The sequence below is a fragment of the Mastigoproctus giganteus genome, chromosome 1, assembly GCF_048544385.1.
Source record: "Mastigoproctus giganteus isolate SK-2022 chromosome 1, ASM4854438v1, whole genome shotgun sequence".
Lineage (NCBI taxonomy): Eukaryota > Metazoa > Arthropoda > Arachnida > Uropygi > Thelyphonidae > Mastigoproctus > Mastigoproctus giganteus.
The window spans coordinates 145,386,233-145,409,259 of record NC_143575.1 but is presented as its reverse complement, the minus strand read 5'-3'; the positions used below and the strand labels follow the sequence as shown (position 1 = coordinate 145,409,259).

The 23,027-nt window shown below is 35.3% G+C and overlaps 1 protein-coding gene across 1 annotated transcript in view; it reads left to right on the top strand.

Moving 5' to 3' along the window:
• The window catches only part of nemy (cytochrome b561 family member no extended memory), a 249,925-nt gene that overhangs the window by 210,183 nt on the left and 16,715 nt on the right, over positions 1 to 23,027 (top strand). Inside the window, exon 3 of the mRNA XM_090374583.1 lies at positions 19,094 to 19,299. Within this exon, the coding sequence (XP_090230709.1) occupies positions 19,094 to 19,299 (206 nt within the window). The remainder of the gene's footprint in view (positions 1 to 19,093; positions 19,300 to 23,027) is intronic.

Sequence of the window (23,027 nt, the reverse complement as noted above, 5' to 3'; positions counted from 1 at the left end):
GTAACGAATCAGGAGATTACATGATAAAACCTATGCTAGTTTATAGACCCTCTAATCCCCGTGAAATGAAAAGTGTAAATAAAAACATGTTAGCGGTATATATTGGAAAGCAAATAAAAAAGCTTGGGTAACTGCCATTTTATTTAAAGAATGGTTTCTAAATTATATTGTGCCAGCTGTGGAAAAATCTAGATTTCAAAGTTTTATTACTATTGGATGCACCAGGCCATCCAAAAGATTTAAGTCATCCAAACATTTAAGTAATGTTCCTACCACCACAGTTGTATTAGGTTATTACAACTTTCAGCCATTAGATCAAAGCAATTATATCTACCTTTAAAACTCATTACATCAGAAAATCATTACAATGGATTTTGGAAAAAATTTATTCTGAATCTATTGAAGTGATGGAAACACTTTTCAATTGTGGACTGTATCAGAATCAAAGCTTTATTGCTCAAAGAAGTAAAACTGTCAATATTAAATGCATACTGGAAAAATGTATGGCTAGAGTCAGTTCATTCAGGAAATATGGGCGAACCGGCAGAAAACGGTTCGCCCATATTTCCTGAATGAATGAACCAATGTGATAGTAGAACTTGCTAAGTCGGTAGGAGGGGAAGGTTTTGATGATATAGAACTACTGAAGACGTTCAAGAATTTCTGGTAGAAAAAAGAGGCTGGCGAAGCAGATTTGGTGGAAGTAAACCAAATAAATTCAGAGAATGATAGCGCAGATAAATTCTGGAGTTCCAAATTTTATACTAAAAAGCATATGGGAAGGCATAAACTTAGCGATCAATTAGAATCTTATTTTTTAAATGCAGATCCTTCCAATGAAAGGAGCACAAAGTTCAAAAGGGAGCTTCAAAAATGCTTAGCTCCATACCACGAAATTTACAAAGATCTATCAAGCAAAAGCAAACAAACACAGAATACTGATTTTTTTCTAAAGAACAGAAGATAAACAATCTAGATGCTGCAGCAGAAACCCAAGAAGGTGAAGATATTCTGCAACAGAGAAAATGTTTCTTGTTTGTTATTTGGTTTTTAGGAGCATTAGCAACTAAGGCCATATTGCTCCGTGAATATGTGGTGGTCATTCCTGACCTTTCCGCATCCTCCGTATTTGGTGGTGACGGGCTCGAACCCCGGTCTAATCAAGATGCGTGTGCTACGCACTGCTGCTCCTTCCCACCTGGCTACAGAGGCGCCAATGTTTCTTGTATGATTGTGTTAGCAGCGAAGAAGAGGAGGAAAATTAAATGAACATACATTATCTGGCATATGTTTATTACTATTTTTAATAAAAATTAAGTTTCTAATAATTATAAAAAAAATGTATTTTTGTTATCTTTTGGAACAAAACCCTCCTTTTTGTACTGGTTCTTAGTCCCATATAATATGGTTTCACACTGCATGAGATTTTATAAGAACCTAACTAACATCTTATACAAGGGTTACCTGTATGTGATATCAAAATTATTTTTGCATCTAGTTCCTTTGTGACCACATCATAGTATCCAATCAAATTGGTCAGACAAAATTTCCCCTTAACAAATCCATGCTGATGGAACTATAACTGCAGTCTTGTCTAGATGATCTTGCAATGCTTCTTTAACCAAACCAGTGGCTCGATTATTTTTCGCAGAAGTTAAACTAACAGGTCTGTAATTACTTGTGTAACCATTTTATCCCCTTTAGTGAATTGGGGATACATTTGCATATCTCCAGTCTGTGGGGACATTCCCAGAATTCAAGGATGCTCTCATAATTATGGTTAAGGGTTTGCTTACTTTCTTTGCTGCCTGCATCCTTTAATATAACTGGATAGATCCAATCCACCCCAGGTGCCTTAAGTTTAACTTCAACAATTTCTCCTCCACTTTGTTCTCAGTTATATTACAATATCATTTAGATCCCTCTTACGAGTTTGATAAACTTCTGGTCTCCACTTCTCTATAGAATTCTATGTCATTTTCATAACATAGAATTCCTCATGTGTGAATGTAGATGCAAAATATGCATTCAGTTTGTCAGCTACTTGAGCAGGATCATCAACAGTCGAACCATCGATATCAAGTGGGCCAATCTGATTCATCCCCCTCCTAGAGTTAACATAAGTAAAAGAGGTCTTTGTTGTTTTTATTTGCATCCATTGCCAAAGATTTCTTGTAATCTGTAATTTCTTGTAACTTGCCTCACCTCCTCTGACTTGAATACAGATTAGCTTATATCTGCCATAGGCTTCTGTGTCACCTGATAATTTATATGCATCCCATGCATTTTTCTTCTCTGTCACGAGTCATTAGTTCATTTGAGATACATTTAAACTCAAATCTTGAAGAGCTTTTCTTCATATGAAAAGCCCAGTAGTTTCCAAGATTAATTCCTTGAATGCTTCTCATTTAGAATTTGCTTTCCATAACATCATCAGTTGGTAAAGGTCCCACTGTATAGAATCTAAAACCTGTCTGAGACCACCATAGTCACCTTTGCAAAAGCAAAAACTCTTCCCTTTACCCCTGATGGCAGTTACATCTTTAAGTAAATGCCACATCAGTATACTGTGATCATTGCCCCCTAGGGGTTCCTTTATCTGCAAATTCTTTATACATTATTCATGTATAAATTACGGCTCTGAATTACAGGCTCCGAAAACGCGATAAGTGTTTGCCTTTTTACTTACCTAATTGGTATTTTATATGTAGTCTTATAGTTATTTTTACGCTGGTTATTTTTAATTTAGATAAAGAGTTTTTGTAGATTACCACTTAATATACGTAAAACCGTTATTTCGTTCGAATCTTGTAGCCATTATTTTTGTATAGAGTAGTAGGGAATTCAAATTTTTAATTGTGGTAACTAGGCAGCTCTAACGTATAATTATATAGCATAATACGCATCACTGCATTTAGGATTCTATTAGATAACGTAGTATAGAAAATTAATTAATTATATTTATTGATCTTATTAATTTAAGATATGATGCCCCAGACTAGAGCAGCAAAGCAATGGGCACAAAGTGGCAGGAGTGCTGTGACTTGGGGGAGAACTGAGGGTGGAACCTCGAAGAAATAAATATGAGGGGCCCGTCAAGCTCTCAGTTGCCCAACTCAACGCCAGAGCTCACTCCTGGGCATCAGGCAACACAGCGGCAATCTCCAAGGCAGAATGCGCTGGTCCCAAAGGAACTAGTTATTTGAATGTCTTATAATGGGGGATTTTAACTTCCCAGTTATTGACTGGAACTTGTGGATTGGTCACTCACACACTAATAAGACTTTTGTGGATTTATTGGATGATTGTTTTCTGCAGCAGCATGCTCGAGAGGCAAACAGAGAGGGTAATACTCTTGATCTGGTTATCAGCAGTGATCATTCGTGTATTAAGAATTTGCAGATAAAGGAACCACTAGGTGGCAGTGATCACAGTGTACTGATGTGGGATTTACTTAGAGATATAATTACCATCAGGGGTAAAGGAAAGGGTTTTTGCTTCGGTAAAGGTGAGTACAGTGGTCTCAGACAGTTTTTAAATTCTGTACAGTGGGATCAACTGACAATGTTACCAACAGTAAATTCTAAGTGGAAGCATTCAAGGAATTAATCGTGGAAGCTACTAAAAGTTTTATACCTATTAAGAAATATTGTTTAAGGTTTAGGCCTAAATGGTTATCTAATGAACTAATGAGACTCGTGACAGAGAAGAAAAATGCATAGGATGCATATAAATTATCAAGCGACTCAAAGCCTATGGCAGATATAAGCTAGTCTGTAATCAGGTCACAAAGGAGGTTATGCAGGCGAAGGCAGATTACGAGAAATCTTTGGTAAAAGATGCTAAGAAAAACAGCAAGGATTTCTTTACTTATATTCTAAAAGGAAGGGGATGAATCTGATTGGTCCACTTGATATCGATGGTTCGACTGTTGATGATCCTGCATAGATAGCAAACAAACTGAATGAGTATTTTGCATCTACATTCAGACATGAGGAGTTATTAAGGTTTGAAAAATGGCAGAAGGTTATCAAATTGTAGCAGAGTGCTTAATGATTTTGTAACAACTGAGGGCAAAGTGGAGGAGAAATTGTTGAAGTTAAACATAAAAAAAAGGCACCTGGGGCAGATGGAATCTATCCAGTTATTATGGAGGCAGTAAGGGAAGTAAGCAAACCCTTAGCCATAATTATGAAAGCATCCTTGGACTCAGGGGAGGTCTCCACAAACTGGAGATGTGCAAATGTATCCCCAATTCACAAAGGGGGATCGAAGGTTGACACGAGTAATTACAGACAAGTTAGTTTAACTTCTGTTCTGTGTAAAATAATGGAGTCACTGGTGAAAGATGCATTGCAGGATCATCTAGACAAGACTGCAGCAATAATTCAGACACAGCATGGGTTTGTTAAGGGAAATTCTTGTCTGACAAATTTGATAGGATATTATGATGTGGTTACAAAGGAACTGGAGGCAAAAAATAATTTTGATATCATATATTTGGATTTCAGGAAAGTTTTTGACACTGTTGCGCATGGAAGACTATTGTACAAATTGGAGCAGAATGGTATTAAGGGTAAGTTGCTACAATGGATAAAAGGATGGTTGAGTGGGAGAATACAGAAGGTGGTAATTAATGGGTGCTGCTCTTCGTGGACTAATGTTATTAGTGGAGTCCCACAGGGTTTGGTGTTGGGTCCTTTGTTGTTTTGAATATTTATCAATGATATTGATGAAGGTTGTAAGGTGGTAGATCATCAACCAGTGAAATACCACCACTTTGCTTATTGGAGGCTTGAAGTGGTGAAACCCATGTTTAGTCTCTAGAGCAAAGTTTCCGGCATCTCCCTCTCCCCATACTTCTCCTTCAACCCATGCATGGTACTAAGTACTATAGGTTTTGATACCTTTCGTGTTTGGGGTTTTCATAATAAAAAAAAAAAAAAAAAAAAAAAAAAAAAATATCAGGCTTAGTGTCGAAGTTTGCAGATGATACAAAGGTTGGCAGGGTTGTTAATGACAGTAATGGCAGTGTGCTACTGCAAGAGGATCTAGATAATTTGGGCAGATGGGCTAAGAAGTGGCAACTGAAGTTTAACCTTGACAAATGCAAAGTACTGCATATGGGTAGAAGTAACCCCAGAGAAACATACCAACTGTGTGGTACTACACTTAAGGTGGTAGAAAATGAAAAAGACCTGGGAGTAATTGTGCAGTCAGATATGAAGTTTTCTGAGCAATGCAGACAGGCTGCTAGGGCAGGTCATGGGGTTTTGTCAATGATATATAGGAATTTTGCTAGCAGGGAAAAGGAGGTGATTGTCCCTCTGTATAAGGCAATGGTCAGGCCACGCCTTGAGTACTGCGTGCATGCCTGGAGTCCTCATTTTAGGAAGGATGTAGATTTGCTTGAGCGTGTACAGAGAAGGGCAACAAGATTGGTGAGGGGAATGAAGGGATCCTCTTACCAAGAGAGAGAGAGGCTTAAGTTCTGCAAATTGCAGTGGCTGGAGACTAGGCACCTGTGCGGTGATCTGATTGAGGTGTATAAGGCCTTGAATGGATTCAGCATGCTGAATTCTGATGGGATCCTTCCACTTGTTCAGATTACCAACCGAAGGGGGCATAAATTCAAATTAAGAAAAGACAGATGTAGAATAGAAATGCGGAAATTTGCCTTTAGCCAGCGGGTGGTTAATTGCTGGAACAAACTTCAATCTGTCCTTGTGGAAGTTGATAGGTTAAATAAATTTAAGGAGGAACTGGACAGGTATTTGGAGGGAAATGGTGTGATTTTTTTTTTTTTTTTTTTTTTTTGGCTGATGCTGCATAAGCATCAGCCAAAAACACTTGCTTTCTTGCATCACATGTCACTACTACTACTGATAACCAGATCAAGAGTATTACCCTCTCTGGTTGCCTCTCGAACATGCTGCTGCAGAAAACAATCTTCCAATGAATCCACAAAACGCTTGCTATTTTATAAGTGTTCCCACATAAGTGAACCCACATGTTCCAGTCAATATCTGGGAAGTTAAAATCCCACATTATTATAAACAACATTATAAGGCATTCTGATTTACCAGCTCACTATTTCCCTGTACAGTTTTTTGTTGTGCTCATCAGTCATTAGACCTATAATACACACCTACTCTCATTTTTGCTTTCCCAGTGTTTGTCACACCAAACTGATTAAAAATTGCACTGGCTACCCATGTCAACTGGGTGGCCACTGTAAACTCGTTCCTCTTTCTGTACACATTGTACCCCTCAAATTTAAATTCTGCATTCCTTTTATCTGTGTGACACCATGTCTCTGATATCCAAACAATATCCACCTTCAATGTCTTGACCAGCATTTCAAATTCATTAAATGTATTTACTATACTCCTAGTATTGGTGTATATGCAAGTATACATGCATATACATGCATGTATACTTGCATGTTTTACTCTTCGTTACTCTAACACAGCCCATATATATATTTACTTGTTCCATGATGACTACCAGCAGTTCTTGAAATCCCCAGCACCTTGCTTTCCTACGACCTGGTCTTAGTGCATTATAGCCTTAGCTGCTAATGCACCAATAAAATCCAAACCAACCAACCTTGCTTTCTAGACTGCTGCTTGTGATGTGGTGCATTATAACCATAGTCATTTTTGTGCAATAAAAAAACCAAACAGCCAATCAAACAGGCTGCTGTTCATTCCAGCAGAAGCAGTGCAAGAACCACTTTCACCTTGCCTGTGGCTACTGTTAATCTATTAGTCTGTGAATTCCTCAAGCTAGTTTTCCGACCCATCTAACACTGCCTCAATAGCAGCAGTAGTATGCATATCACATTTACATGGAATGTGTATATAAGAATGAAATATTTGATGTAACTTGCCTCATTTATCCACAGAGTTTAATAGTTTACAAGTAAACTATTGTAAAAAACTGTATGTGATAGGTAAAATCAGTTTGCATTTTTAGATTAGAAGTAAAAGTGCACAAAGAAACAACATTAATTTTGGAAATATAAAAATCTATGCAGACCTGTGTAATCATTTAGTGCATTGCATTTTTTTTTCCCATTTATTTGTACAGACAAATTATTACATTTATATACAAAAGTTAAAAAATATATATACAATTTTATATACATTAACGTTCTCGTTATACATATATAAAATACTATATTATATATGACCTCCTGGTGCATAGAATTCGTGTATCCCAGAATCAAGGGTGGCTCCAAAGCAAAAGCCCATCTCCACCTAGTTCATCTGTACAGCCATAGAACCTCTACGAAGTTGGCTTAAAAATGTGTGTGGTATTATACCACCACCAATACAAGGCATCTACTACCTGGTATCCTTCTCTAGGCCCGGGTTTACATTGTCTGTTTGTGCCAAATGCACAAGTCCCACACCCACCGGAGGTAGTGCAATACCGGTGGGTGCCTGTCTCGCTTCCAGGTTACCCTGAACTTGGAGTGAGCGAATAATTAAATAAAATGAAAAGTGAATCACTAGTGGAGAAAATTCCACAAATTATCCTCAGTCCACCAAGAAACAGTAATTATTATATAAACAGATATATACAACACTTGTTTTAAATGTGCTCAGTCTCAGAATTCCTGAGAATCTGGAAAACAATATATAATTGGTTTACATGCAATAGACTGTTTAACTACAGAAACTCTTCAAAGAAAGACCACCTCCAGTTAACAGCACTATCTAGTCTTTCCGCTAGAACTTCCAAACCTGCTGATATCAATTGACCTAAATCACCACAATAACAATTGACAAAAATCTTCCGTTTCCACATTAATCATTTGTCTTTTTGTGAAGTACAGATATTAAATCCACTGTAGGTTGAGAGTACAATGGACAGTTCAAAACATGAATCTGATAGAAACTCGATTGTATGTCCTCAGTTGGCGGACAATAAACAGACCCAATATAAAAACTTATGAAAGATGTGGAGACCATTAAACAGGTCAGTGTCTGTACACAGATCTGCAATGTTGGTAACCACCAGATCATTATTTAAAACAACTATTGCACTTGTTGGAGGTTTTTCAAGGGAATGAATAATTCTTGCTGAGGTTGGAAAACCCATAATTTTATGGGTCCCAAAGTTATGGAACAGGAACCCTTCCATTCTTTGCAGGTACTGCAAAGAATGGAAGGGTTCCTGTTTGCAAATAATGTCAAAAGTTATTTTCAAATGCCTATATTCTAATCTCATCCATTGCCACTCTTGAGTGCTGACCATTTATCTGAAGAACTTTTTAATCCTCATATATAACATCACCCAAAATTGGATTCTTATCAGCCACTCTGTCACTGAATTTGAACCATTAACCATTATCACTCATGTTTTGTTCTACTGTCCATAAGCTGTACTGATTTCAAGTATTCTGAACACTTAACTTCCCTTACAGAATGATTTGATTATAATCTCTACCACATCTCTTACAGTTGATACATTTTGGAGAATCATTTTTAGGGCACGTGGCTAGAGCCAGATGAGTTAGTAGTAGAAAATAAAATTTACATAGCATCAAGCCTGGCATTATGCATTGGCTAGTAGGTGCTGCCAGAAGTAAAAAGATTGCGGGTTTGAGTCCATACACTGCCACAAAAAGTGCATGGCCCATTGTGACTGTGGTACTGAAAATCTGGCTGCATTAATAATTCAGTATGTAATGCAGTGGAAATGAATTTGTGAAATCTTCTGGCTTTGGCAGCTAGAGAATAAATAAATATTTATTTGTTTTATCAGTTGACCATGTTAAACAGTGAACGTGATCTAAACATTTACAAATTACAACTTTTGCTGTAGACAACACTAGCACAATTACTGTACACGCAGCTATTTTATAGGTTACCCTAGAGAACAAAGTCATCCACCTATGTGTATTATGTCCATAAATTGTGTTCTCTGGTAGGATTGCCTGTTTTGTTGGAGGAAAATGGCTTGTTGTCCTCGCCTAAGACCAATTAACTGAGTCATGGAGAGAAAAAAAGTTTGCTATGTCATTGATCAGTGGTGAAGTATGCACTTTTGAGCCGAGATTTTTTAAAATGGTGTGAGGTGGATTGTGATTATAATTACTGTGCTACCTGTGAGGACAATTGCTATATACAGTACATCACATGTTCGTAATTACTGGAAGGCAAGTTATCAGTTTGATAATTCAATTAGAGGTTTGTTTTTGTATCCAGTTTTTTTTTTTTTTTTTTGAAGATATTGTTGAACACTGTTGACTTGCTTTTCATCTGATTAGAAATTTTACTCTTGCATAACAAGTGCCTTCTTCCCAGCTTTTCTGTAAGTTTTTAAAAAAGTACCTGTGTCGGGTTGGTGCTCGTAGATAAAAAAATTCAAAGCACAAATAAGTGATCAGCAATTTAACAAAACATGGCAGAACAAGCTCTTTTAAAACTTGTTCAATAAACAATAAGCCTAATAATTTACAATTAAGAAGAATGAAAGTAGAAGTATAAAATAAAATTTGTGAATCACCATTGGAAAGCACTGTTTACTTCACCAGTGGTTTGTTATGTTGCCATGGAAAGCAGTTTATCACTAAAAGCTTGACAAATATAAATTAAATTGTTAGTACAGAAAATAAGCATTGAACTGTGCAATTTGCCATCAGTGGACAAGTAAATAAGCAAAGCAGTATCCAAATTGCAAAAGTTTCATCCATTGCTTTCTCTCAAATGTGAGATACAACAGCAGAACTTGATGTCAAACTGTACAGTTGCCCTTAGGTTGTTTTCATTCTTGACTGCCTTGAGTTTATCTCTCAAATGTGGGAAGTGATTGTTCTATATACCTACAAACATCACAACTTCAAAAGCAGCAACAGATGGCAAACATATCAAGTTATAACTCCACCAGACCAGTTACCTATGAATCCACATCCAACCAAAAACAGTGCAATACCAAGAAAGGCAACACTACTAAACAGTTGGACCTAGAAAATACAAGTACACTTCATGATCCAGTATTGGAAATATTTGCAGAGGATGATATGGATAGAGGGAAATCCTTTTTTTTTCTAAAAAAAAAAGATTTAAAACTGAAAGACAAGACCTCTTAAGAGGACACAACCTGAATGCATAAGATTACAAACCATATATAAATAACCATGGACCAACTAATTCAGTGGAACCATAGAGGATTATGTTCTAACATGATGTGAAATATCTGATGGCCAAATATACACCAGTCAGTTTATTTTTAAGGAATGCCTGAAGACAAAGGATGTTCCTAACATACAAAAAAGATAAATGCCAAAGGAAGTGTACAGAGGAGTTGCCCTAATAGTCAACAATCACATTGCAAATCAACATCTCTCCAGACAGACTCTACTAGAGATGACTGCACAGTTCATACAGTGAAATAGGAAAATTAATTACTCACCCCCCCACACCCTTTTGTGTAATGGGAGACTTCAGTAGTCATAGTCCCCTGTGGGGGTAGTGCTGAAGTCAACAGATGTGAACTTGATAGAGAAACTCATAGATCAGCACAATCTCTATTTACTCAACAAAGGTACATTTGTATTTTTATTTTATCACATACACTAACTCAACAATAGACCTTACACTGTTTTCTTCATTCTTTCCAGTATTAAGCTGGAAAACAAGCTATACCTGGAACTTCTCACTCACTTTCTGTCAAATTAAAAATCCTCGTGGAATGAAAATCATAGAGACCAGAAAACAACAAAAAAAGACGTGGAACCACTTCTGTAGATAGATATCCTAACTCAGTAAATCTGATCAAACAAGCATGAAGCAATAGTTGGAAAAAATGCTTGTGCTTCATGCACAAGCATTTTTTTTGAAAATGCTTGTGCATGAAACTTTGGAAAAAATGCTTCATGCTTGTTTGATCAAATCTGATCAAACAAGCATGAAGCATTGTCTTTTCCTGGATAGGAAAAGACAATGCTCCAATGGAATGGAGACATGATAACAAATGTACCAGGACAGGCATTTGCTGATATATCTGCACGTGAGTCATATTTCCTGGAATTCTTGATTCACAAAGAAAATACTGAAAGAACTAAACTCAACTTGGCATCTAAAGGAGAAGAGTCATACAGTGAACCTTTCATAACATACAAATTATGTAAATTAAATAATCATGGACATTAGTAGAATTAGTTGGTCCATGAACTAGCACAGACAAAACCAAGTGCTACTGGACCTTCGTCTGCTACTGGAACAGATGAAGTACATTACATGCTTAAACATCTAAATAGAATGGAATTAGAAAACCTTCCCATTCTGTATAACTACATATTTCTAGAAAACCAATACCTGGAAAAGTAACATATGGTAGTTAGTTCTTGTTTTTCTAAAACTCCAGAAAAGATATGCAGAAATTAAAAAAACAATTGGACCAATTACACTCACCAGGTGCATAGGGAAGGTATTAGAAAAAATGGTTAACAGGAGACTAGTATGGTACTTAGAAGTGAAAGACTGGTTCAGCAAGGAGCAATGGAAATTTAGATATAACAGGTCAATCTTAGATCACCTAATGCCAGTGGAAACAAATATTAGAAAATTTTATTGTAATTTATTATATTTATTTTTGGATCACCTAGTGCAAAATATTTGTCCATCAGAACATCTAGTATCAGTACATTTCAATATTGAAAAAGCATATGACATTACATAGAAACGCAAGATATACATAATGCAGGATTATGAGGACGCTTACCTACATTCATATAAAACTATGTTGAAGAGAACTTTTCAAGTCCAAATAAGAATCTCCTTTTTCTAAAACATATAAACAAGAAAAAGAAATTTCACAGGGCTCAGTCTTGAGAGCTACCCTATTTGTCATAAAGATTTTCTCTCACAAAACAACTTCCCACAATGTTGCACACATTGTTTGTAGGTGACTTTGGCATATCCAGCCAATCACAGAACATGAGAGGAATAGAGGTAATTACATCATGCAATCAAGAAAACAGACTGATGGACCTGAAGAAATGGGATTTAGAATAACACAAAAAAAACAGTATTGTGATGTGGCACTTGATGAAAATGAAATCTGCACGCAGACCCTACTTATGTTTGCTATCCCTGTTAAGTTTCTATCTAAGATTAATACTTGATATAAGAACTGAACTTCCTTGAGCATATAAGACAGTTTTGAATAGACTGTACAAAATGTCTCAACATACCCAAAGTCCTGTCAGGAACAACATAGAGAGCATACAGATAAACATTACACATCCTAAAGAAAGCACTGATTATGTCTAAACTGGATTAGAGTACTAGTCTTCAACTCGGGAAGGAAGAAAGAGCATACTAAATGGCTAGACCCAGTCCATTGTAGTGCACTGTGTATAGCAACAGGTGCATTTTACACATCACCTGTATATAGTCTTTAGGCAGAAATCAATAAACCACCAAGCCTCAGACAACAACTTGTAAGTGTAGTGAATTCTGAAGAGAATGTCACTGTTGCAAATAAAGATAATTGCAGCTTTGGGTCAGCATGCAAAACTTTGTAATTATAAAACATGAATTCAACAAACTTATGTCCAATAAACACAACACAAAAATTCACATCAACTAAGTGTGGTACACAGTGAAAATAAATCACTAAAATTCAAGACATGAAATTTTCAAAATAATTAAATAGACAATATTTCTGGCTGCACAAATTGTAACTAAAAGCCACTATTTCAAGTGTTGGCATTTTTGTTTTATGGTTTGGTTTTCAAGTTCTCTTTATTTTCACACAAACCATCTCTTGATAGTGTTTCACACAAATGATCTACTTGTGACTAATTCTTTGTTTGTATATCGCAAACATGAGAACGACTAGATCACAGGTGGTGAATAGGTTCGCCTGACTTGGTTCCTCAGTGATGGATGCTATTTTAATTAGTGTTCCATGACTTTCAGGGGAAGGGCTAAACAATGTCTAGGCAGAGAGTGGAGTGTACTGCAGCCACTATTTCAATCATCAGCACTTTCGCTTTATGGTTTTCACAATCCCTTTATTTGTTTTTTTCACTTGTAGTAATTCTTCCTTTGTATACTGCAAATAAGATGGTTTGGGCCCAGCCTATGAACAATACGTTTTATGATCTTTTTATTATATATATATATCTGTACTGTAATATTGCAAGATTGCATGAAGATAAGCATAGAAGGCCCGAATGAGATATTGGAAAAATTAATAAATGAAGTGATTAATACATATGCAAAAAAAAAAAAAATGAAAGAAGAATAAGATGATTATAATTTGTATGATTTTTTTTTTTTTTTTTTTTTGCAAATTTTAATTGGTAATTTTCATATTATTAAACTGATTATTGTCAGTAATGTAGTTTTTGTGAACTGACTATTAATATTTAGTTAAATAATAAATATTTCCTTTTTTTCCTATTTTGTTTTCTCTTATTATAACATTCATAAATACACAGATTTGTTTATAACATATATATATATATATATATATATTGGAGTTTGCTGACAAGGCTAATGGGAGCCAGATGTGTTTAAAGCCACTAAATGAACTTTTTTATTTATTGATTTGAAATTGTTTTCGTACAACTTTTGATTTAAATTTGGTAGTATAGTTTTTTAGTGCTTTGCTGATTAACATGGTGCATTTATTTTTTACTCGGCTTTGTAATTGCGTAGAAAACCACAGTCGATAGTAGCATTCGAATCTAAAGCCATTGTTTTCATATCGATACAGTAAATACTAGTAGTCTCTACGTAACTAGTATCAGCAGAGGATCATAAATTATAGCACTACTTACGTGATTTAAAAATTTAACTTGTCATGTAGATCGTAATGTAGGACAGTAATATTCGTAGAGCTTTTAGAATTGGTGATTTGGCATAGATAGCTAGCGGAGAGTTTGAACCACGTGGGTGGCACTAGATAGATAAATTTATTTCTCTTATAACTAGTTAGATTTTACAAACGTAACATTATAAATTAATACATATAACTTGATAGGAGATAATACTCTATACTGAATATATATATATATATATATATATATATATATATATATATATAATAGTATTAAGAAAATAAGTAAGAGTAATTGTAGCGAAAATGAAGATAACATTAATTATGGATCAGGGACACTGCATAAGCAGATGTACCCTACAGCCATAATGTATATATATTTTATGGTATGAAGAAGATATTTTGATTAATCCTATTGAATCTGTGGTATACATGAGAAGTGAAATCGATGAAGTGGATAAGAAATGTAGCAATATATGGTAGGATGAAGTGACCAAGTAAGATACGAAAAAGTGACCAAAATAAGACTACATTGTATTGTTTTTCACAATTTCAGTGTCTTTGTCAGAGGCCATCCACCAAAATTATGAAAAAGACTGCAATGTTCTGTATGCTATGGTGTATGTGTGCTGTAGACACATGTTACGCTTAGAGGGGAACAGGCATTCTGTGTGTTAGCAGACACTCAGTCTAACACACTGATGGATCCAATATCTTTCTGTTCTAGAAGACTGAGGAGACGTCCGGTTGGCTCATGCACACCTTCTCGATGGTAAGCCTTGTTATGTCACTTAGGTGGCAACGGACGGGTAGAGTGGTTCTCTTCAAGACAACTAGTCAGTGTGAAGAGGAAAAGACCAAACCCTCCAGCACATGACAGCACAAAGAAACAAGTGGCCCTCAGTCCCCAGTGGCTTTCACTCCCCCTCTTATGAGAGGATCAGAGTGGAAGCAGAGGGTGCTAAGAATCTCTGGGTAGGACCAAGCTGCCATGCACGGAAACTAAACTTGGCCTGTTACAATGTAAAATCGCTCATCGGCGAAGATAGGATATTAGAGCTGGAAAAGGAATTAGAAAATGTGAATGGGAATATCATCAGTTTGGGCGAAACGAGAAGAAGAAATTAATCACTTATAAATTTATCAAGTGGAAATCTGCTGTACACCAAATGGAAACAGTGAAAGGAGTGAAAGTGGAGTTGGCTTTCTGGTCCATAAAGATGTAAAAAACATTTTGGAATTCAAAAGTACATCATCAAGGGTGTCAAGACTACAGCTCAGGATTTCTAAGAGGTACAAGCTAAAGGTTATAATGATTTATGCACCAACATCAAGCCACGATGATGAAGAGGTTGAAGAAATGTACACAGAAATTGAGTCTTCTAGATGAGCAGAAAACCCCTACACTGTCATTATGAGGGACTTCAATGCTAAGGTTGGAAAGAGACAAAACAGCCCAGAAAGGGGAAACTATAGGAAATTTTGGAATTTGCAGAATCTTGAGGAATGTCAGTAATGAACACCTTTTTCAAGAAAAGGGTGAACAGAAAGTGGACATGGAAGAGCCCAAATGGACTAACAACTAATGAAATCGACTTCATCCTTACTAACAGAAGATATATCGTGAATGATGTTACTGTCCTGAACAAGGTAAATATTGGAAGTGATCACAGAATGGTAAGATGCACACTTGATATAGATGTAAAAAAAGAAAGGAAAAAACTGACTCAAGTAAATAATATGAAGGTCTTTGAGATAACAGAAGAGGAGAAAAAGCAGTACACACTGGAACTTAAGAACAAGTTTGAGCTTCTGCAGACTGCTCAGGACCAAGATATCGATGAGGAATATCGCAACTTTCTAGTTAAAAAGAAAGCCAAGGAAGAAAAAATTAGTCAAGAAACACTTGTCATGTGAACCGAAGACGACAAATGAAGAGCAAAATAAACACCGACAAGGAGAAAATTGAGTATACTGAGTTATGTCAAGCCATTAGAAAGAGAATCAGAGAGGATATAAGATTTAACACATGAAAAGTAGAACTTCTACTTCATTAAGAGAAAACAAAGGACTTAAATCAGCAGCCATGAGCAGTAATACAGAATGACAAATGATACTGAAACTGAAGAATACCAATGGTGTACTTATAAATAGCAGAGAAGGCATAATTCAAATAGCAGAAGACTATTATAGAGAATTATACAAGGAGCGAGGGAATGATGCCAGCAGTGGGGAAGATGGATCGCAAATTAGTAACACTTACAACATACCTGATATCCTCCCCGATGAGGTAGAACTATAGGAAGCAAATTATCAAAAGTACATTTATCGATAAATGATTGAAAAAAATTTGAATTATCGATAATTATTATTAATAAATTTTCTAATTAATTTGCTGTCTCATTGATAGAAGCAAATGATGACAATGATGCAGTGTTTTTCACAATTTCAGTGTCTTTGTCAGAGTCCATCTTTTTCATAATTTCAGTGGCAATGTGTTTGCTTCTGTTTCCGACATGTTCTGTATGCTGTAGACACATTATGCTCGAAAATTGAAATTTTGTGGCTAGAATAGGGTCTAATAAGTTGTGCCAATAAATATAATTATTATTAGTAGAGCATACAGATCATGGATGACCTTACAGAAGTAAGCAAAAGAATTTAAAAACTAAAGTAATAATACTGAAATGTAGGAATAGGCAAGAAGAAAGGAACTTACTGCTAGCTTGTAAGACTGAAAAAGAACAAGATGGCGGCATGCCAGTATATTTATGTATATATTTGAAGATTAAATGCAAAAGGCATAATGTGATACGGGTTTAAATTAACCTTGGTATATATACACACCATATTTTACCCAAAAATTAAACTACGTACGTAGCGTGAAAGGCATCATTTTTTTAATTGTATGGCTACCTTCACAACGAAATACCAGGTATTGCACTACTTTGAATAAATAACGCTTCTCTAGCAGAGAAGACTAATGCTAATTATTCTCAGTGGATACCACCACCCGGATGGCACCGTTTCAAAGCTGTTGGCCTATCATCGGTGGGTGGGCAGGTACCCAAATAATGCAAACATGCCATCACAGTTGCAAAGTGGTTCCACAATATGAGAGATGCCAAATGGTGTACTGAATGATACAATATTTGAAGATTAAATGCAAGGCATAATACGATATGGGTTTAAATTAACTATATAATATCGGTGTAGATACACCATACTTTACCCATAAATTAAACTATGTACGTAGCGTGAAAGGCATCGTTTTTTAATTGTATCTCATATTGTGGCTACCTTCATGAGATACCAGGTATCTCATTGTGAAGGTAGCCTAAATTTCCTCTGACTGAGGAAATTTAGGCTCTCTGTAAAAGGGTCAGCCATTACAACAAAAATCAGAAGAGATGTGCTCATTCTATTCTGGATGGTGGTGTTGATGCTCCTCCTGTGGGATTTTCTGAGTTTGAATTCTGGACCAACATCTTCCAGTCTTCGGAGGAATCCTGGAGATCTTCGAGATCCAGAGGTTCCCATCGAATTACACCGGGGATGAGGAGTTTATGACATTGCTTTATAAGCTCCTCACTCTGATTGAGATTAGAGGTGCTTACCTTGCTCTCTCTGCTAGTCCTAGGTCCAATGGGATATTGCCTACATAACTAAGAAATATTCACATTCAGATCTTAATTGACCTGCTGCATATCTTTCTATTATTGCACACCTTACCTGAATCTCTTCTGAAGGCATACACCATCTTGATTCCTAAGAAGAGCAACCCCACCTTGTCTGGTGGCTATCGACCTATTACCGATTGATCAGGATATAGCGTATCCTACTACTATAAAAGCAGGCCATGCTGCAAAAAGTTTACACCATGAGGTCTGACTAAGCAATTTTATGCAATTGACCTAAACATTGTTTTTCAAACTGGATAAGTCTATATTATTTGCACCTATTATCTATACATAAAGTTTTCCTCTTAGTGATATTTATTTGAGCCAGTGGGAGAAGAGGGCGGGCAATTATGTCACTACAAATGCGAGGGTAAATAATTACATAGGTTTCCTGATTAGATTTCAATCAGTATGTTATATGTTAGTATAATGTTATTATACAAATAATAACATTATATAATACAAATATGTACAATAAATTAAAATATTTACAATCATACCTCTCTTTCGTTAAATGGAAGGCACACAAATGGGATACTGGGCAGAATCAGACACTTGCTGTTGACAATGTAGAGTGTGCATGTGACGCATACATCGCATTTCAAGACATCTGCCTCCATAATGTTCACCAACCTCATGCAAGTGCTTCACTGTGTAATACATGACCATGTTTAGCATCATTTGATGTTCCATTGTAACGTTTTTTGTATATTAATAAGAAGGGACACACCTAGGATATAGTTTGTATATTTGTAAATAGTTTAGTATACTGTAAATATTTTAAATATATTTGTATAGTTTGTAAATATTTTAGTCCTGCTCTTTCGGATGCAACAGTATTCCTCATGCATTATGGAACCAAAGCAAAAGGCCGTTTCCTAAGTGACCTATGTAAACGTAGGTAAATAATTACATAGTGATATTTATTTGACCTTAAGAATGATGCATGGTTGGAGTGGGGCAGCCAACGGAAAAAGAGGGATGCAGGTCACATGGTAAATGATGGGGCAGTTACATCACTACAAATGCAATAGATATCGATCAGTGCATTTCGACAGGTGTCTGTTATGTAGAAAAGATTTGACTTACTCCGTCATACCTCTACCTCTTACAATACTTATACAATAGATAACATAGGGGGAAAAGCCCCCTAGTTATCTGTTATATAAGTATTTATTATTCGTAAAAATTGTGACTTATTACTTTAAATATAGTTAGGGAAGGATGTTACATGGTTGTTTTCCATTAAGATTATTATTAAATATATAATACCACTCTTATATCATATTAAATTAATAATATAGTTTATTAAGCTATGGTATAGTAGTTTAGTTGTATATGGTATAGTAGTTTAGGCGAATAGCTTAATAACTATATTATTCATTTAACATGGTATAAGAGTGGTAATAGATTTAGTAATAATTTTTAAAGATAATTAAAGAACAAAATTTGCAGATTTCATAGCAGTGTATATGTATGTTATTTAATTCTAAATTAAAGTGACATGATTTCAAACACTAAAATCCAGTTATGCTTTAATCATTACCTGTAATAATGTTCTGTTGATGGCATTTGATATAACTTCCTAACAAACCATTTTCTTTTTTCAGCCATGCTGGTATACCGTACTTTTCCCTGCTGCAGAGTAATATACAATAAGGTAATCCATACAATTCTTTTTGTTCTCTCAATCTCTGCTGTCACCATAGGAATGGTTTCTGCCATTCAAGGCCATGAATCAAAGGCTGAACCCAGACATTTTTATACTTTGCATTCCTGGATCGGACTGGGAACCTTAGGGCTATTTGCTCTTCAAGTAAGTCTTTAATATTAATCATAGAGGCTACATTATTAATATAAAGTAGGATAAAATCATATTTTAATTGTATTTTGAAGGGAAAGTTATGACAACAACGTAGTTAAACAGGCATAAATGTGTTAACTTAAGTTCTTGACTAATCTTATCAGAAATCTTAGATACTTTGATATAAAATCAGACAGAAAGAGAAATCATTCATCTTATGGATGATTACAATTACTTGAGTAGATGGAAGTTTGCTAATTTACTGTAACTAATTTGTTGCTAAATTACTGACAGCTATTTATGCCTTTGTATAAAAAAAAAAAAAAAAAAAAACTTTGCATGCTCACCAGGAGTTTCTTATTAGTAACTGAACTGGTTAAATCAGTGTTAAATGTAGTTACACCTTTGATAATTTAAGTAGGAACTACAATTGTGCCGTACAAAGTCTGTTATGAACTGATATGGATTAGGGAGGGCTTAATTGTAATTTTCCATCCAGTGACAGTCCACAATCAACTCCAGTCAGTACATATCAGAATTGTAAAGCGCAGCATGGATTACACTGTTCATTGTAATTCCATATAATCAAGGCATTCAATCGTGGATCCCTGAATTCTCGATCTTGCTGATTCAACATTAAATTTTTAAAGAAGGCCCGGCATAAAAACCAATATTTAACAGAAAAAATCTTTTTGAAGTTACCATATGGATGAGGCGTATAAAATGTTGAGTTTAAGTACTGAATTGGTACTTAAATATCTAATGAATTAAGTACTGAAATATCTAATGAATAAATCAGAGGAATGAACATGTTTCAGCTCTTGTTTTAGAGAACAAATTGTTTTGGTGAATTTATTGGTCAAATAGTTGCAGCAGTCAGCAAAAGTAGTCTTTATGACTTTACTTACACTGCTAAAGTTTTGTGATAAAAGGGAATCATTTGTAAATCCAAATAGGCTGAAATTGAAAATGTAAAGTTTACAAAGTGATGGAGATGCTGGGATTTAGAAGAGATGTAACAAAAATATCATTAACAATAATAATAAAAAAGTTAGGTAACCTACCAAAGACACAAAACGTGAATAAATAATTAGAATAAAGAGTAATATTAATATTCAGCATAAAATTATTAATTTGGTTTTTAAAATTTTTACATAGCATATTCATTAATAATATACCTACTTAATTGGGATATTTAATAAGCCTGCATGCTTGAACATAGTTCATCCATTCTTGGACTAAGAATTTGGCAGAGACAGAAAAACCAATAGATATGTCAATGGAAGGACTTTGAGCATATTTTCACCTAGCTTTGAAATTCATTGTAAGCTTTAATCCAAAAAATTGCAAGAGAACAATCCCTCTCTAAAATTTTTAATGTGCAGGCTCAGGAAAGATCAGCTAGTAATTCCTTTTTATAGGGATAAGTTATCCCTTGATTATCTTTAAATGGATCTATGATCTAATAACCACAAAAAACTACTTTTGGATCTTTGTTTGTAGGATAATAGTTATCAAATACTTAAGTATATTCAAGTGATTGACAAAGATCAGTTAAAGATTTGCAAAATTAAATTTAAGTGAAAAGTGAATATTTCTATATTTAGCTTCATTCAGCATCTGTTAATCTATAACTTTAATTTCTTTTTAAACTCATTTATTTTGATTTGCACATGAAAGATTTTTCAGATCCTTTTAGAGATAAATTTAACCCATTTGAAAGATTAATATATTTAATACAGTATAAATTGAAACAATTTGAAATATCAGTATATTTGCTGTAGAAATATTCAGATATTATTTTCAATATTTTGAATCCATTTCAACAGCAGCAAGTAAAAGCTCTGCAGTAATTCTGTTTCAATCACTTCACTGGCCCAGCCATTATATTGAATGTACATAAGTATTATAGCTTTGTCTAAATGAAAAGTGAAGGTTTTTAGATTTTTTTCACTTGTTCCAACAGTTGCTGATGAAGGTCATTATTCATTGCAGTCTGTCTCACTTGTTTTGCTGCTTTCTCTCCAAAAAATATATATTTTTTTATGCATCTGCTAAGCAATAAGCAAGAAATTATTTTCTCCTATGGCAAAAGGCTTTTTGGAGACTATTTGGAGCGATGCTTTTTAGTGCTGAATTTGTTACACTGTATATGTTATTACTAATTAATACTTTCTGGCTTTTACATTAATTTTCTTTTCTCATAAAATAATAACTAACTTATTTTAATAATGCCAGTGGTTTTGTAACAAAAGATTTTTTAATTCTTATTGGAAACATGTACTATTTGACAAAACTTCTAAACAAATAACACACTATCAGCAACTTGAGCAGGATCATCAACAGTTAAACCATCGACATCAAGTGGACCAATGTGATTTGACTCCTTCCTTCCACTGTTAATATAAGTATGAAGTTGTTGTTGTTATTGTTATGTAGGTTTCATGACATAAGGGCAACTATGGCCAACGTGTGTCTGTAAGAATCACTATGCTCATTTTAATAATTTATGGATATATCAAAGTATATTTATTATTCCAAGATATACACAGAGTTCATTTAAGTTTGCTTTGTCACCAAGTATATGAAAGAGAGTCAGAGGGGCTTGCAAGCTTGCTAATGATCGGAAAGAGGTGGTTACGTATGGCTGAATAGGATGTGCCTTACTGTAAGTCGTATTTGACAGACAGAGCAGAGTGGGGGATCTTCTCTTAGAAGTAGATGTTTGTGTGTGAGAAAGGTATGCCCAATACACAATTTTGTCAATATCATTTCTTCCCATCCATTTGTACGTGAACTAGAATGCCATACACATAGATCTTTTTTTTTTTATTCTGTGGTGTTTATTGCACGATTATTCACTCCAAAGTTGTGTTCAAATGGAAGTATATTTGATACGAAAGACGTCTCTACAATCTGTAAAAGGTATGAACTGAAAGTATCATGCATAATAAGATCTGGAATTTTGGCAGTTGGTCTACATTATTATTTTCTGGGATTCAAACATGGCTGGAAATCAGCGTTGGAATACAGTGTGCAGAATGGCATCCAGAAGCCACTAATCACATCAACTAATGGCAGACACTGTCTGGACTGTAAGACTGGCCATTCTTGGGCTATAGATCAATGGAAAGTTATGGTATGCATTTGAAGCGACTAGTCACAATACATGGTCTATCAGTCTGATGGTCATTCATTGGATGTGGTAGGTGCCCTCCCCTGGCCTGTACATAACGTACCTCCTTACAGGCCATGGGTCAATACAAGAAAAACTAATGTCTCTGGGCATCACAAATGATCTACGCTGTCACTGTGGCACTGACGAATCTTGGCACCATATAATGTACGACTGTCCTGACTATGAAGACTTGAGATTTACTCTGATCACAAAGATTACTAATTTGCCAAAAGACCAAGAGCATATACTAATTCATACCCATGACAATTATAAATACTTCACCACTTTTGCACAGGATGTCTTCAACAGACGAAGAACATTAAGGAGCCTATTAAACCACCAAGACCAAAAACTTGGGACAGATTCTGAGTACCCCTCTCCAGTAGTATCAACAACCAACCTCATCGAAGCTGAATTGAATTGAAATTTACTCCCTTCATCCAAGTTCCATCGGGCTGATATCTGCAGGCAAGATCAACCGGGACCTGACTCCAAACCCATACATTGGAGACCCAGCAGCTTCTCTGCCACAAGCCACATTGGCAATCAAACTGAGTACTCT